Source organism: Colletotrichum aenigma (assembly GCF_013390185.1).
Source record: "Colletotrichum aenigma strain Cg56 chromosome Unknown KSG_Cg56_contig08, whole genome shotgun sequence".
NCBI classification, from domain to species: Eukaryota; Fungi; Ascomycota; class Sordariomycetes; order Glomerellales; family Glomerellaceae; genus Colletotrichum; species Colletotrichum aenigma.
The window spans coordinates 616,246-629,903 of NW_023500914.1; the positions used below are offsets into that span (position 1 = coordinate 616,246).

The 13,658-nt window shown below is 51.9% G+C and overlaps 5 protein-coding genes across 5 annotated transcripts; 2 read left to right on the forward strand and 3 right to left on the reverse strand.

The window, feature by feature from the left end:
* Positions 1–440: 440 nt before the first annotated feature.
* CGCA056_v011729 (uncharacterized protein) lies at positions 441–2,839 on the forward strand (the record flags this gene model as incomplete). The annotated part of the gene is made up of 2 exons (XM_037326975.1): positions 441–657; positions 2,424–2,839. 2 exons carry the CDS (start codon positions 441–443, stop codon positions 2,837–2,839), a joined length of 633 nt encoding a protein of 210 aa, XP_037173737.1.
* A 345-nt stretch (positions 2,840–3,184) lies between these two features.
* CGCA056_v011730 (uncharacterized protein) lies at positions 3,185–4,480 on the forward strand (the record flags this gene model as incomplete). The annotated part of the gene is made up of 1 exon (XM_037326976.1): positions 3,185–4,480. One exon carries the CDS (start codon positions 3,185–3,187, stop codon positions 4,478–4,480), a length of 1,296 nt encoding a protein of 431 aa, XP_037173780.1.
* Positions 4,481–5,024: 544 nt separating this feature from the next.
* Positions 5,025–6,494, reverse strand: CGCA056_v011731 (uncharacterized protein; the record flags this gene model as incomplete). The annotated part of the gene is made up of 6 exons (XM_037326977.1): positions 5,025–5,614; positions 5,673–5,758; positions 5,813–5,926; positions 5,979–6,138; positions 6,223–6,268; positions 6,327–6,494. The coding sequence occupies 6 exons, from the start codon at positions 6,492–6,494 to the stop codon at positions 5,025–5,027; spliced, it is 1,164 nt and encodes a 387-aa protein (XP_037173752.1).
* Positions 6,495–7,455: 961 nt separating this feature from the next.
* Positions 7,456–9,115, reverse strand: CGCA056_v011732 (uncharacterized protein; the record flags this gene model as incomplete). Its single annotated transcript, XM_037326978.1, has 5 exons — positions 7,456–7,916; positions 7,972–8,036; positions 8,090–8,424; positions 8,483–8,917; positions 8,975–9,115. 5 exons carry the CDS (start codon positions 9,113–9,115, stop codon positions 7,456–7,458), a joined length of 1,437 nt encoding a protein of 478 aa, XP_037173741.1.
* Positions 9,116–11,233: 2,118 nt separating this feature from the next.
* CGCA056_v011733 (uncharacterized protein) lies at positions 11,234–12,965 on the reverse strand (the record flags this gene model as incomplete). The annotated part of the gene is made up of 5 exons (XM_037326979.1): positions 11,234–12,424; positions 12,480–12,547; positions 12,601–12,637; positions 12,696–12,715; positions 12,770–12,965. 5 exons carry the CDS (start codon positions 12,963–12,965, stop codon positions 11,234–11,236), a joined length of 1,512 nt encoding a protein of 503 aa, XP_037174503.1.
* Positions 12,966–13,658: the final 693 nt, after the last annotated feature.

Sequence of the window (13,658 nt, forward strand, 5' to 3'; positions counted from 1 at the left end):
GATGGATTGCTACAAATCACCGCTGGAGGCGATCAAGGACGATGGGCTTTGGCCTTTCATCAAAGACGCTGTCTCGGGCCAAACTGGTCAAATCGTGAAGGTGCTTCTTCCACATCGAGAGACTGATCGCGCGGCAGGATCCGTCTCTATCTAGCCTTGGGCTTAGTGTTGCGAAGACCGCCTTCTCTAAAGTGACTGTCCAGTCACTCTTACTGCAGCTCACGACATGCACCATCGCACAATCTGCTATGTCACAATGCGCACACAAATTTGACGACACTCACAGGCAGAGCATCAATTTGACGCTAGCAGCTAATCATGAGGTTTGCGAGATCATCCAAACCAATCGACAGGAGTACGACGATGACTAGGAGTCAGACTTCGATCCTGTTTCGGTGACTCGCTGGCAAAGAGGAATCACCCAGGAGGCCTCAGTGGCAATGCTGGAACGCTTTCGCGAAGATGATGACCAGAGTTCTGGCCTCGATTACGCCAAGCTAGACGACGAAGACCTTATGCGTCGCGAGGAAACACACGAGAGCGTCATGAACTACAACGACTATGCCAGCCAGCCCCATATCCAACAATTCCACGCAGATATGGATCGTAGCGAAAGCGCTGAGGACTGCAGAAAAGGCGGAGAGGAGGAGGACGACGGTGAGGACAGTCACAGCGACGACATCAGTCATGGTAGACAAGACGTCCGAGAGGCCCAAGTCTTGTTCTTTGAACCATCCGATGATTCTCCGGCTCGCCCGAGACCCTACACAACTACTTGGCTTGACGTTGCCGGGTGGATTCACATGACCGAGTCGAAAGACACTGCGGCGCTTTCTAAGGACAATCAGAGCCCCAGACCGTCCCCCGCCTCGTCCACTCGCTCACATAGAGCCCGTCTTCGCCGCCAGGATATTCTGAGCTGCTCAAGGTCCTGCAGACGCTCTCATGGATCTGATGGCCCGCTAGTTCTTCATGATACAAAGATATCCATTAAGACAGTACTTAAATTATCGGTGTCGGGGTGACGGATGTAAAAATGGTGGCATTCTAGTCCTGTTGTTGCAGTAGGTATGAGAGTGGGCATTTGACGTTGTTCTGTAACTGAGATTGGGGTTCGACTTTTACTGGGGCAGGAATGTGGAAGAGGCGAGGCTTTTGTTTGTGACTGCGCGTGTCACCTAGAAGTACGGGATTCTCAGCTTGGCATAGGCACTGAACAATTATGCTGTCTGTGTAGTACGAGCTTTATCATTAAATCAGACAGGTGTTCCTCACCAATATTTAGCAAATTTCGTGAAGCACAGTGTTCTTGGTGACAAGTCCCCAAAGCCGAGCCCATTGCATATCTGTGATAATCGATGCCGTCCTTGTGGCCCTTGTCGGCGTCTCTGTCGTTCTTTATCGTCCTTCCCAATTAGAGATGCATCCGGATAACAAACTTGTATCGCAATGGATCCAATGATTTCGATGGTCCTTTAATAAGTACGCAATATACCAAGAAAGCGTCGGCCGTATCCGGGTCAATATGTCGCGCCGCTTGTGCCTGGCAGACCTTTCTACTTCGAACTTGGTAATATTTGAAAGCAGTTGAAACTTCAGCTCGTATACCAGGCTGGTAACCCTCTCCTACGAGAAGAAGAGCCGATGTTGTAATATGAAGTTTACACGCAGCTAGCTATTAAAATGGGCCTGTCGTCGAAAAAGAGATTAAATCTATGTTGAATAGTAAATCTCGCTACCATGAAAGGGGCGCAATAACGTCGATCTCCAGTTTGCGCCCTTCGGCCATAAATTTCGCGCCAGCTTACCTTCCGTGAACACCCTGGGAGTCTTCTCGAGCGTCGGGTATACGCTGCAGTACTGTTTACGATCGTTTCCATGGAGATCAGCGTCTTCTCTCGTGGTCGAAGGTCAGGTTGGGTGCTGCCTCATGCCCAGGGCAGCAACTCTGCCGGCCCCACCCACACACGCCCGTCACTTACATCTCCCCCTCCCACACACCCCTCCTGGCTTTTCATCTCTCTCTTCTCTCCTCCACATGACGATTCTTCTTCTCTCAACCCTCACTACTCTGGTCCAAGAAAAGAAGCAATCGCAAAACCCATCCACTAGCGACAAATCGCGCGCCTTCTGTCTTTCTCCTTCTCCGAAGCTGTCGCTTTGACAGTCGCAAAGTAGTCGATCGTGCGCCCCCATCAACCCAGCATCACTCACAGATTGCAATCAGAGCCATTCTGAGAATTGAAAAGAAACTGAATTGTCTTTTGATGATACATCACGTACGTGACAGCCGCAAAGACACGCGCAAAGCCCAGACAATTGGTAAGTTGGTTGCTTCGCTGCGTATGAGCGCCGATTCTAGGGTTACCATCATCTTGTCAACAACCTCACGCGAACGCGTAGCGGTACTGACATCTTTCCAGAACTTCCACGCGTCGACGCGTCTCTGAAACAAGAATTCCACAGAAGAACTCTCACGGTCTTACAAGCCCGCCTTGGCAGGGGCACATCTGTCAAAGCTATGGGCAAGGTAGACATCATCGAACTTTCTCGTAGCACTCAACGGGCTGGGATTACTGCTTCCGCGCCAGCACTGGCAGTATCCGCTCCTCTGAGAATCAACTTTGGTCCACTACGTCGGCCCTGGGTCTACTCTCCTTTCACGATGGCACGATTTACCTGCCGCGTCGAGATGGCTCTGGAAACCATCACCCACCCAGGACGCCAAACCCAGAAACCCTGCGAGGGCGAGTATGACCTCAAGACATGGGCCTCAGGTCCTTTTGGCGATCCAGTAGAAGATATTTTGGACCAGATTATCGACATGTACGACGACTAGAACTCGTCGGAGCCGTCAGAGACTGGCGACACTTCCTCGGCCATGAGCCTTGAACTCGCGCGAAACTGCACAAAAAGTCCAGGTAAGATAGGACCATTCTCGCCACCTGGCCATTCGAGAAGCGTTAACAGTTGCAAAGCAGGTTCCGATTCCGAGATTGGTGCGAGTTCCATTGGGAGCGGGTCTCCCTATCCTCGACCTTATATCCGCCTCGAGACCTCAACCGGTGACGAAGACAGCTTGATGATTTCATCGCGATTCCACCAAAGCTCCATTGACAGGGAGTTTGAAGGCGATTGCAAACATCTTCCAGCATTCAATAAACGTGGGACAAAGGTATGTGACATGGTCAATGGTCTCGTTCAGGAGATCGACGCTCTGCTGGAGATCCCCGAACTTGTCTCCTTTCGCAAGCGACATCCTGACATGTCCGACTCGGAAGAAGACGTCTACGCCGACCCCTCCGCAAAGCCTGAGCCTCTTTGTGTGTCAAAGAAAGGGACACTTTGCTCCTCAGCAAAGCCAGCACCCTTGAATATCCAGAAGGACACAACGACAGACCCACCTCCCAACGACACCTTGGCCATGCCCGGACCGTTGCAGATCAACAAAATCAAGCGGAAGCCCGTGGCTTCTAGAGTCAGCAGAATCCCCTTGCGAAGCAATTCGGCGAAACCTGTAGCTCCGTCTCTCAAGAAGAACATTCTCCAGCCCATTTCAGGGAATGGAAAAGGCTGCCGAGATCGAAATGCAATGTCTGACAAGGAGAACTGGCAGTCCCGGCCAAACGCAAGCACAGAGCTCGCAAGAAGCCAGGTCAATGCGCGATGGGCTGATTGGTCTCTTGAGGCACAGGATGACACCTCTTTATTCGGAGAATTCTCTTTGCTCCAATCTCCCAGGAAGAGAATGGCTTCGAAGAAAGACGGTCTGTTCTCAAGCCCTGATCCCGTCATCTGCATCGACCCAGAGGAGCGAAGTACGTGGTTGGACCTCGACAAGACAATCACTGGCCCTACCACACCCCTTGCCGTCATCCCGGAGGAGGATGAAGCTGATGAAGATGACTCAATTGATTTCCTTCTCGATCCGATTCAAAACGCGCGAATCCGGCCGAATCGCAATCTCCTGATCGATTGCAGTGTACCGTTGACCTGGGACAAAGAGGCGGCATCGGCCACTTGCATTCAAACAATCTCGCCCGACGACAACAGAAGCTCCTTCATTGCCACTGCATTCCATGATTCCCCTTGTCCCCGACGATCTATCAACATCGATGCCCTAATCCATCAAATTGCACAGCCACTCGATGAAGCTACTTATGATGACGATGGATTCCTCATTGAACCCAAGGTTGATGAGCTTGATGAGCTTGATGTAGGAGTCACTGACCTAGATGAACAACTCAGCCGTCGCCAGGCCTATCCCAGCCAGATTCTACTCTGGCCTCTCCGTCATTCCCAGCAGACTGCCGAATCTGCGGAAACCGGGGACGAAGATGCAAGCTCGTTCGGTGTTCCTTGCAATCGTGACGAATGGTGCCTTCCTGAAGATCGACTACCTGAGGTGTACCATTGCGGAGAGTTCCTGTCGCTAAGAAAAAGATTTGCCGCAGGATCGCACGATGCTGAAGAGATCTGAGTAGCCTACATGGATTGTGTGGTGCCCTTATTGCTTGCCTGAATGATTGGATGACTGACTGGAGCAGCTTTGAAATATGGACTGAAGTAGAGATTGGTGCTTACACCCTGTTGATGTTGGCTTGTAGACCTTGATGAGGCACATGATTAATTTTCCGTAGGTTGAATGAGATGGTATCCTCTGGCTAGGCATGTTGGCGCCCGCTGAATGACAAATGGATAGATGGGTGGCAACCTTGGGTTTGCGAACTCTGTAGAACTATGGCTGGCCTGGAAATAGAGTCAGTGGCCAGGCTTATGCTTTTATGCTTAATGATTTCAACCAATTGATATCGCATGAAGTCAGATGCGTATTTATTGCACCTTCACATGAACATTGTGTGGTTCAAATCTGACCAATGATCCTAAATGTAATGCTGGGGGCTTATGTGTCTTACCGTTCCACGATAAATCAAAGTGTAAGATGGGAATTCTTTTCATCAATGTGCCTCAAATCTATGATTGCAAACGCTACGTATCTCAAATGTGTTCCGGGTATCTCGATTTCAATCATGTTTCGCTGAGTCCGTAAGTTCTACGCTGGCTTCCGCTACATCCTTGTAGCTTCCCTGATCTTCACTAGTAGCCTCGCTGGCATTTTCCAAAGGCTCGAGTTCCTGCTCATCAGCAGTCTTTCCCAACTCTTCGTCTACTGGACTTCCACGCCCGCGCGTTCCAATGGCAGTCTCGATGCGCGACCTCGTCGAGCTCATCCACCCAAGCAAGCTGTCTTCTTTGAATGCCCTTCTTCTATGCCCGATCGTGGTTCTGCTTCTCCTCGCGCTGACCATCGGGTTCGGATCGCGTGCTGGTGGGCGGTAATGCCATTGCCAAAACCGGCGTGAGAATAGTGGGCGGAGAATCGGGGCATTGATGGCCATAAGCCCGATTTCGCATTCCCTTACGCCCCATCGGTTGACCGTAATCGTTGAGGGGTCCGAACCTAAAGTCACTGCCAATCTCATTATCGCCGCGGCTATGACGAATAGCCCTGAGCAGATGAGAACAGCGATGAACAGCTTCTTGTATAGCGGAACTCTGATCTCTCTCAAAACTGGCAGTGGCAGACACAGAATGGCCGCATCTGTTATGACATCTACGAGACAGTCAACATGGGACAGCTATAGCAGTGGCTGGAGTAGGACGAGACTGACTGAAGAATGTCGTGACTAGGAGATTCTGTGCCTTGAAGACGCACTTCTCACTCGGAAGGGGTCGCACTCCCCAATTATCCTGAAAGCTGCCATTGTAATTGGTACCAAAGCCTTCAAATCGCTAGACGGCTCAAACTTACGGTAGGCAACTGAAGGTTATTGTGCCAACAACTGCTAGGTATGCAGCTATTGTGAACCAAGTCAGGTATGTCAGTACCCTTGCGTGTTGCCACAGATCAAATGTCATCCGTCTGCTATTGAAATGGTTAGCAGAATGGCCATTGCAAACCGAGCCTATCATCTTACTAAAAGAAGAGCAATGTGCCTTTCATGGACCATAGGTATGCCGTGTATGAGTACCAAGCAACTTGCTGGAACTTGGAACCCTCCACCAACCGAGCAACTTCCTCGTCGTTGAGGAGTTTGATCTGATCAGCGGTGAGGTCCACGTTGGTGCCGTAGCGGTCTGTACCTTCCTGTCAGTATGACTCCTCCCCGGTCTGTCTTGAGTCTGTGTTTTTGCCATTCAGAACACGTTATGGTAACTTACAAACGAGATCCACCATCACGAAACAGATAGTGTACATGATTAAAGTCTGCGCAGTCTCTTGTGTCAGAAAATCAACCCCTCGATGACTCGATTGCGATACTCACCACGAACATGACATAGTCGTCTCCCTTGAGACCTTTCGGCCCTACCATGCGGATCCGAACGAAGAAACGGAGGAATATGACGACGGCTCCGACTGTGAACCATGTCCAAATTTCTCTCAGAAACCTTGCATCGCGCCGCAGCATGCTGTCCAGCTGTTCCGTCCCCATGGCTGCTACTGCTGCTGCTGTCGCGTCGCCTCGACGCCCCGACTCAGGCGGTAATCATACGTCTTTAGCTCTCAATCAATTGAATCGTAAGTGCGTTCCGGAGCTTTCCCAAATTTTCAGCATTATGATTCCGTGAGTTCCGTGGACATTTTCGTCAATGCTTAAGCGCTCAGCGGAAGAGTTGCTGCCCCGCACACAGCAGCCACGGACACGCGGCGACACGGGAACGCGGGGGAACGATTGTACGCTGGCTATACTGAGTTTAATCCCCAGCAAGTAAGGTAGAAGATCGGACGTCCTTTTGATGACTCGCAATTGTTTCGTAGCCTCAACTTTATTCCTCTAGTGCGCCCTTCAGCAACGTTCGGAGGCCGAAAGCCTATCCGCGATTTGCCAGCTTCTAGAACAACTAAACCGCGGACTGAAGACCGGCCTTCCGACCCCTGGAAATATTCCACAAAATAAAGGGTTGCAATTTGTAGATCACTGGAGCTTCGCCGCCCCCGAATGTTTGCCGCGTTTACAACTATTCAGTCTGAGGTCTGTGCAGGCCTGTCTCGTCCTCTGCTCGGCACTATCAGTTCGGTGGTTGGTTACTCTTTTCAACGATGGGCAAATTGGCCAAAGCGTCGTCTCAACGCAGTCTGTTCGCCAGCCTTTCAGGGACACTTCGACTCAGCAAGGATTCAGACGCGTGGCCGACGTGGGCAGAAATTCTTTGTCTTCGAGACGGATGTCAGGCTAACCTTGATACGCGTTTATGAAGCCACACTGTTCATCACTTGTCTTCAGAAAATGGCATCAAAAATTGGTATTGGTATTTATCAACAGTTGTGATTACTATTAACATGAAGCGGTAAAAGAGCATCTCGGCATGCCGAGTGTTCAACCTGCAACTCGAAGGAGCAATGCAAGCCCACGCCCCCGGAGGGTTGCGGAATCAGTTGCCTCAAGCAGCAATTTAGGCAGTGCGCTTGACGAGGAAAGCACCACGCTCAATGGTGTTGACCAGGATGTAGCCGCTCTTGAAGTAGGGGTAGTGGCTCCAGGTGCCGACGAAGTCGATGGATCCTCCGTTGGGCTCGGCGTCGTTCTCGGGGTAGATGTCGAAGAAGCCGACCTCGGTGACCTTGCCGCCGGTGGGGTCCTCGGGCAGGGAAGAGACGTCGATAACGCGGAGGCCGGCGCCGTAGTGGCTCTGGTAGGCGAAGCCGTCAATGACGAACTGGTTGTGGTCGATACCGTAGGCGGCGCTCTTGTAGACACCAGTTTGCTTAGGAGCCTCGAGGGAGCGGATGTCCCAGAAGTAGGTGATGGGGTATCCAGAGGCAGCGGGGCCAGTGGCATCGTACTCGTCGTACTCATCGTCGAGGACGAGGTACTCTTGCCACTCGGTGTTGGTAACCCAACCCTGGTGAGTGTCTGTTTCCCATTCCATTAGCGACTATAATCATTTGCAGGAAGGTTAGTTACGTACAGCTGGCACCCTCGTAGGAGGTGCGAGAGATGATGTTGGTGGTGTTCTTCTCAGTGACATCGTAGCTGATGGCATTGTTAGCTTAGAAACCTTTACAACATCATTCATGTAGACTCACATGGTCAGAGTGTCCTCGTTGTAGCCGTAGCAGATGTCACGGCCGAAGTACTTCTCATCAGGGCCGCGGTAGACGAGGCACTGAGCGTCGTGGACGTAACCGTCACCACCCGCGCAACCAGGAGAGGTGGGGTTCTCAGGGTCGCTGAGGTCAATGAAGATCAGGCCAGAGCGGCAAGTGCTGGAGCGAGGCTGAGCACCGACGGCGACGGCGTACTCCTTCTCCTCGTTGATGACGATGTTGTGAGTAGAGCCGTTGGGGAGACCGTTCCACCAAGAGGTCAAGTCGGCCTTGGGGTCGAAGGTCTTGGGGTTGGCGGGGTCAAGGTCCAAGAGCTGGTGCAATGTTAGTAAACTCGACTAAAGAAAGCCGAAAACACTGAGCATAACTGACCTTGGTCAGGTCAAAGATCTGGACACCGTGACGGGCAGCTTCACTGCCAATGACGATGTAGTTCTTGTAACCACGAAGCTCACGCCAGATGGACGTGGTGGAGTACTGAGGCAGACGTCCGAGGTAGACGAGCTTGCCCTCCTTGGTGACCTCAGCGAAGGCGGCACCGTCAGCCTGGGCGATGACGGCGAACTCGCGACCGTCAGGGCTGGTCCAGCCCCAGGAGGAAGAACCCTCGCCGGTGGTGGAGCCAAGGTCGGAGTGGCTCTTGAAGTCGTAGAAGTCGATGTTGCTGCACTTGAAGGTGTTCATGGCATCGCCAGGAACGACCTCAGCAACACCGTTCACGCAGGAGACGGGGCCCTCCTCGGCGAGACGGCTGCGGTAAGCAGTGGACTCCATCTCTCCGGCGGCTCTCTGGCGGTCCCATGATTCCTAATCGACTGTGTCAGCAGACGTTGTCTTGGCCAGAACAAGTTGTCAATCGCTTACCTTCTTACGGGCCATGAGGTCCATGTGGACGGAACCGCTGTCGTAGATCTCAGAGACGAGCTCACTGGGCGGGATCTCCTTGGCGGAGGCTCCCTGGAGGAGCGCCGACAAGGCAAAAGTTGCCAAGGTGGTGGCCTTCATTCTGAATGGTTCAAAAGAACGTGCTGAGGATTGACTGGAGCAGGGGGTTGACTTGGCGGTTGAACCACGACGATCGCTTGGCGTGTCAAAGAGCGGAGAGAGGTGTAGAGCCTACTGACTACAAGCACCAGAACCCGGGGAGAAGAACGCCTCTTTTTATCTTATTCAACTACATCTTGGCATCTCGTCTTCTCCCCCTTCCCAAGCTGCCTCTCGGGCGTCGCAGTGTCTCCCCGCCACTTGGCGAGTCAAAAACATGATTATTCTTCTGCGTTCTGACTGGAAAGAGAAGGTCAGCAGTCAGCGGTTGGGGGGACCGCCAAAAGCAACCAACGAGCTACCAATGTCGCGATGCGGATCCTCCTGCCGAAAGAAGCAGGTGTGTTCGGGGTATGCTCCGCTCGGTACTTGGGGTCAACGAATCAGCACCGCCGAAGCCCCGGCCCGGCAGTCCACCACCCTTCGCCGCAAATTTACCTACATACCCGCCCGAGCTTGGCAACAAGCACAGCCGTCCGGGAGGTATCCTCGATTGAGCCTCTGGGCGCATCGTATCTGTCGGCATCCACTGGTCTGCCAAGAGCGCCGTTGTAACGCTCCCGCATGCTTGGCCAGCAAAAGTGCTGAGAAACCACTATGCGTTGCCAAGTCACAGCGTCATTCTGGCCTCTTGTCTTGCATTCACCTTCTCAAAAAGAACCCTCCGCGTAGTATCCATAGATGGCGTCAAGAGATTGCGTTCGTGCGAGATACGGGAAGTTGTGTAATCGCGTATCTTCATCCCGTCTTCTGCTCTGTAATTCAATCGTTACCCTGCGACTTGTCACACTGCATTAATTCCGCACCAATCGCAACTGGTAATTCTATTTCAACCTTGATGGTTTACGAAAGGTCCGCGGGGCTACTCCGTGTCGCGCGTTGCAAGTTGCGGTGACTCTTGTTGCCGGTGTTGAAGAAACCGCGCCGTCGCCGTCGCGCAACTTGAGGGTGAACTCCCAGTGTCTGGATCCACTCAACCGCCAAGACTTTCTTGGTCACGCGTGATACGACAGTGAGCAGTCGAAGATAAGGACCTGTCTGGGGGCAGATTTCACACAATTTCAACCACCGTACAGCAATGTGCAGATATTTAGGTAGAAATGTTCTGCTTCACTCTCAACATTGAGTTTTAACTCTACACACTCGTAGTTCAACCGTAAGGGGTGTGGGGCTCCTGCCGAAGACTCTCTATTCATTGGCTGGAAATACATTGTGGGCTTCAATTACGAAAACTTGCTCAGCCAAGCGAACAGGTTGCTAACTAGGTGGCTAGGTAGAAATGAGAAATTGAAATAAGAAAGGAGTGACTGACCGGGTTAACTATGACATGAATGCTTTTCTATGTACTTTCAATCCAGGCTGGTGCCGATCAAAGGGCTGGAGTTTGGTTGTGAAACCCTCAATTTATATTGTGCGAAACCGACTTCTTCTTCTTCTTTTTTTTTCTTTTTTTTTTTTTTTTTTTTACATTACTGCCCTCATCCTCGTCCAGTCGTTATAGTCTGTGTTGTTGCTGTCGGTCTCGTTGTTATCTTCTCTACCTGCCTTCGTCCTCGATCGGGCTATCCCATTGTCTGCTGCCAGCCCATGAATCTGCAGAGTACAGTTATTGAGATATTATTCTAGTTCATCGATACTTTTGTCAAGTGATACGAGATTGAGAAACGATGAACCCTCTATAAATTGGCGTTGTGTAGCACTCGGTGGAACGGTTACAAGCCCATGAAGCATTTTACACGCCGGATATGTGACCACGGGTACAGTGAATTAGGCAGCCCCTTATGTTCGTCTTCCTGGTATGCTTAACAACGGCGTGGCCCATGCAGCAGAAGTAGTGTTATTCTGTCGCCCGTTCACGATGTAAAATAAGCCAGAAACCCTACGCGTCATGGTTGCATCTCCAGCTGTCGAGACTCACGTGAGATCACCGTTACCACGTCAATTAATGACAATTGCTTGTCTACGTTTCTGATGCTTTATCTTCCACCTTGCTACTCCGCCGCGCTCGTGTGACCGCGACGTCTCAGCAGCCTCGAACCTGGACACTTCCGCGCAAACATGGTTGGGTATCTTTGTAATTCAACGAAAGTCAACTTTTGACGTCTCAGACATATCTTGATCCAGCTCTTCCCAGTCAGGTGGTGGGTGAGTTGTAAGCGTCAGCTGGGGCGGGCCCGCCATTCTAACCTCCGATACGGGGTTCAGGCGGTCAGGCGGCATAGTTCGCTCCCACACAGCCTCCCATGACCTCCTAGCTTCGAGTGCGCGGTGGTGATAGATGGACCTGGCCGGTGAGACCCCTTCTGCGGAGCTCTCACCACCGGGAGCAAGCCATCCTTCGCGTCGGCCGTCGATAGAGTTCGCCCGTGGATCGTACGTCCATATCTCGTCGTTGTGTACAAGTACTGAAAGAGACGGTGATTTCTGCTCTGGTTCACCGGTTGGAGGACGCACACCCATTGGCTGTCCAGTTAAAATTGCGAGCTCGGTATCGAATGTAGCGGCATGTTTAGGGCTTCGCACCGCCTCGGCGACAGTGGCCACTTCGGTTCGTGCAGGTCGTGTTTGTTTCCCGGTCATCATACTCCACCAGTAAGATGAGTTGTCACTCCTCTTCTGGTAGTCGCTTGTATTATCGGGGAGGTTGCCTGTCTTTGCAGGCTGGCCTCGGCGTATACGTTCGTAAAGGATATTCGTTGACGGCAGACAGGCGCATACAATGCCGATGACGAGTTCCAGAGACCTATGCAACGTCAGGTGCGTCAACAGATCGACCGAATTCGGGTCCACTTGCGTTACGAGATCCAGAACGACGAAGTCGGATGTTACGTCTGTGGATGAAAGAAATAGGATGACCAGATACAATCGATATATCGTCACGGCTGTGGCCACACCCCCGGCGCCAAGGAGAACAAGAATTTTCAGCTTCTTCCGAAATGGCATCCTGAGCCCCCAAAGCAGGGGAAATGGGATGCAAAGAATTAAAAGGTCGGTTATGATCGCTAGTGCAAGATCGGCAATGAATATTTTGCGCTGGTTGAGACATTTCGGGTTCGGCGTATGCGGGTCCCAGAAGGCGGATATTGGGATGCAGATGATCGTCTTAAGCGTTTGTATGGGAATATAACACACGAGGAGGATGATTACGAATATCCTGATGCCGCGAGCGATCTTTTCGTGTATGGAGAAAACTCGAGCTTCGAGGAGGAGAAGGGTGACCTTCGTGAAATAGGCGGCAGGACAATAGATGATGGAGCTTGCGTAGAGCCACTGTAGGCTCTAGTGAGCCTCTCAATCAACACTTTCTGCGGCATTGCAAACCTACCCTCATCACTTCTTGGTAGGACTCTTTCGTCAAGTCCCAAGCGTGATATCCTTCGCCGTAGTGTGCCACTAGCCCCGCCTGTCAGAAACTCGATCCTGGTCGGCGGAGACTCCATACTTACTGACAAACACCGTCGAGGTGTAAAGTATAATGAGAGCCTGCTCTGGTCAGTTTGAACTATCTCGCCGACCGAAATTCGAAACGGGGAAATCTCACATATGCGATCGCACATGTCCCTTAGCTACAGGTCAGCATTGCCCAAGCAGTTTTCTTCTTTTAGGACCGCTTACAGTCTTCAGGAAGAAACTGGCTCCCGTAGGAGAACTTGACATATGTCCTTATCCCAAAGAAACACGTCGTAACAGCAGCCATCACACCCATCCCAGCAACATTCAACGTCCAACCGGCATCTGTGGGATCATTGAAATTCGGCGTGACACCCGGCGGGGGCGGAAACGCCCCAACCGGGCCTGTGGTGTTGCTCATTGCTTCAGTCGCTCGACTCGAGCTGTGAACCACGCGAAGAGGCTCATCGCTTCACGGTTCAACAGCGGATTTTATGTGATCAGTGAGGTGTTCCTAGGCAGCAACATCCTTCTCATTCGTAGCCGTGAGGAAAGAGGGGGTTGTGAGCAGCTGATAAAAGGAAGTTTGGCGACATGCGACGAGGAGCGTCCCGCACCTGCCCTGACTCGCCCGGTCGCTCTAGTTCCGATTAGAGTTCGTCGAGGGGTCGGATGTTGTCAGGGTCGAGGCGCAACGCATTTCCTAGCGGGGTGGAGTGATCAGCAGCACGCGAAGTCAAACAAAGCCGTCATCGCACGGAATCCCTGGCGGCCGAATATCAGACGTCGAGTAAGACAAGAGACCAAAGCAATGATAAGGGACCTCACTGATGGGGGTCCCCTACCCCGTTCCCCCCTCTCACCACACCTTATTCACCGGAGATGCCAGCATGGGCACATGGAGCAAGCCATGATCACACACGACAGACCAGTCGGTGAGAGAGTCCGCAGCCCGTTATCCGAATCCGATTGGGTTTATGTCAGAGCGCAATTCTGACTTTGCTTCCAGATCACGACGAACCCTTCCACACATCCTTGTCGCCTCAAAAGAGGCAACTCCTGACCCAGAAAGGACTCACGAAGCCAACTGGTACACGCAAGCCAAGCTTAATTA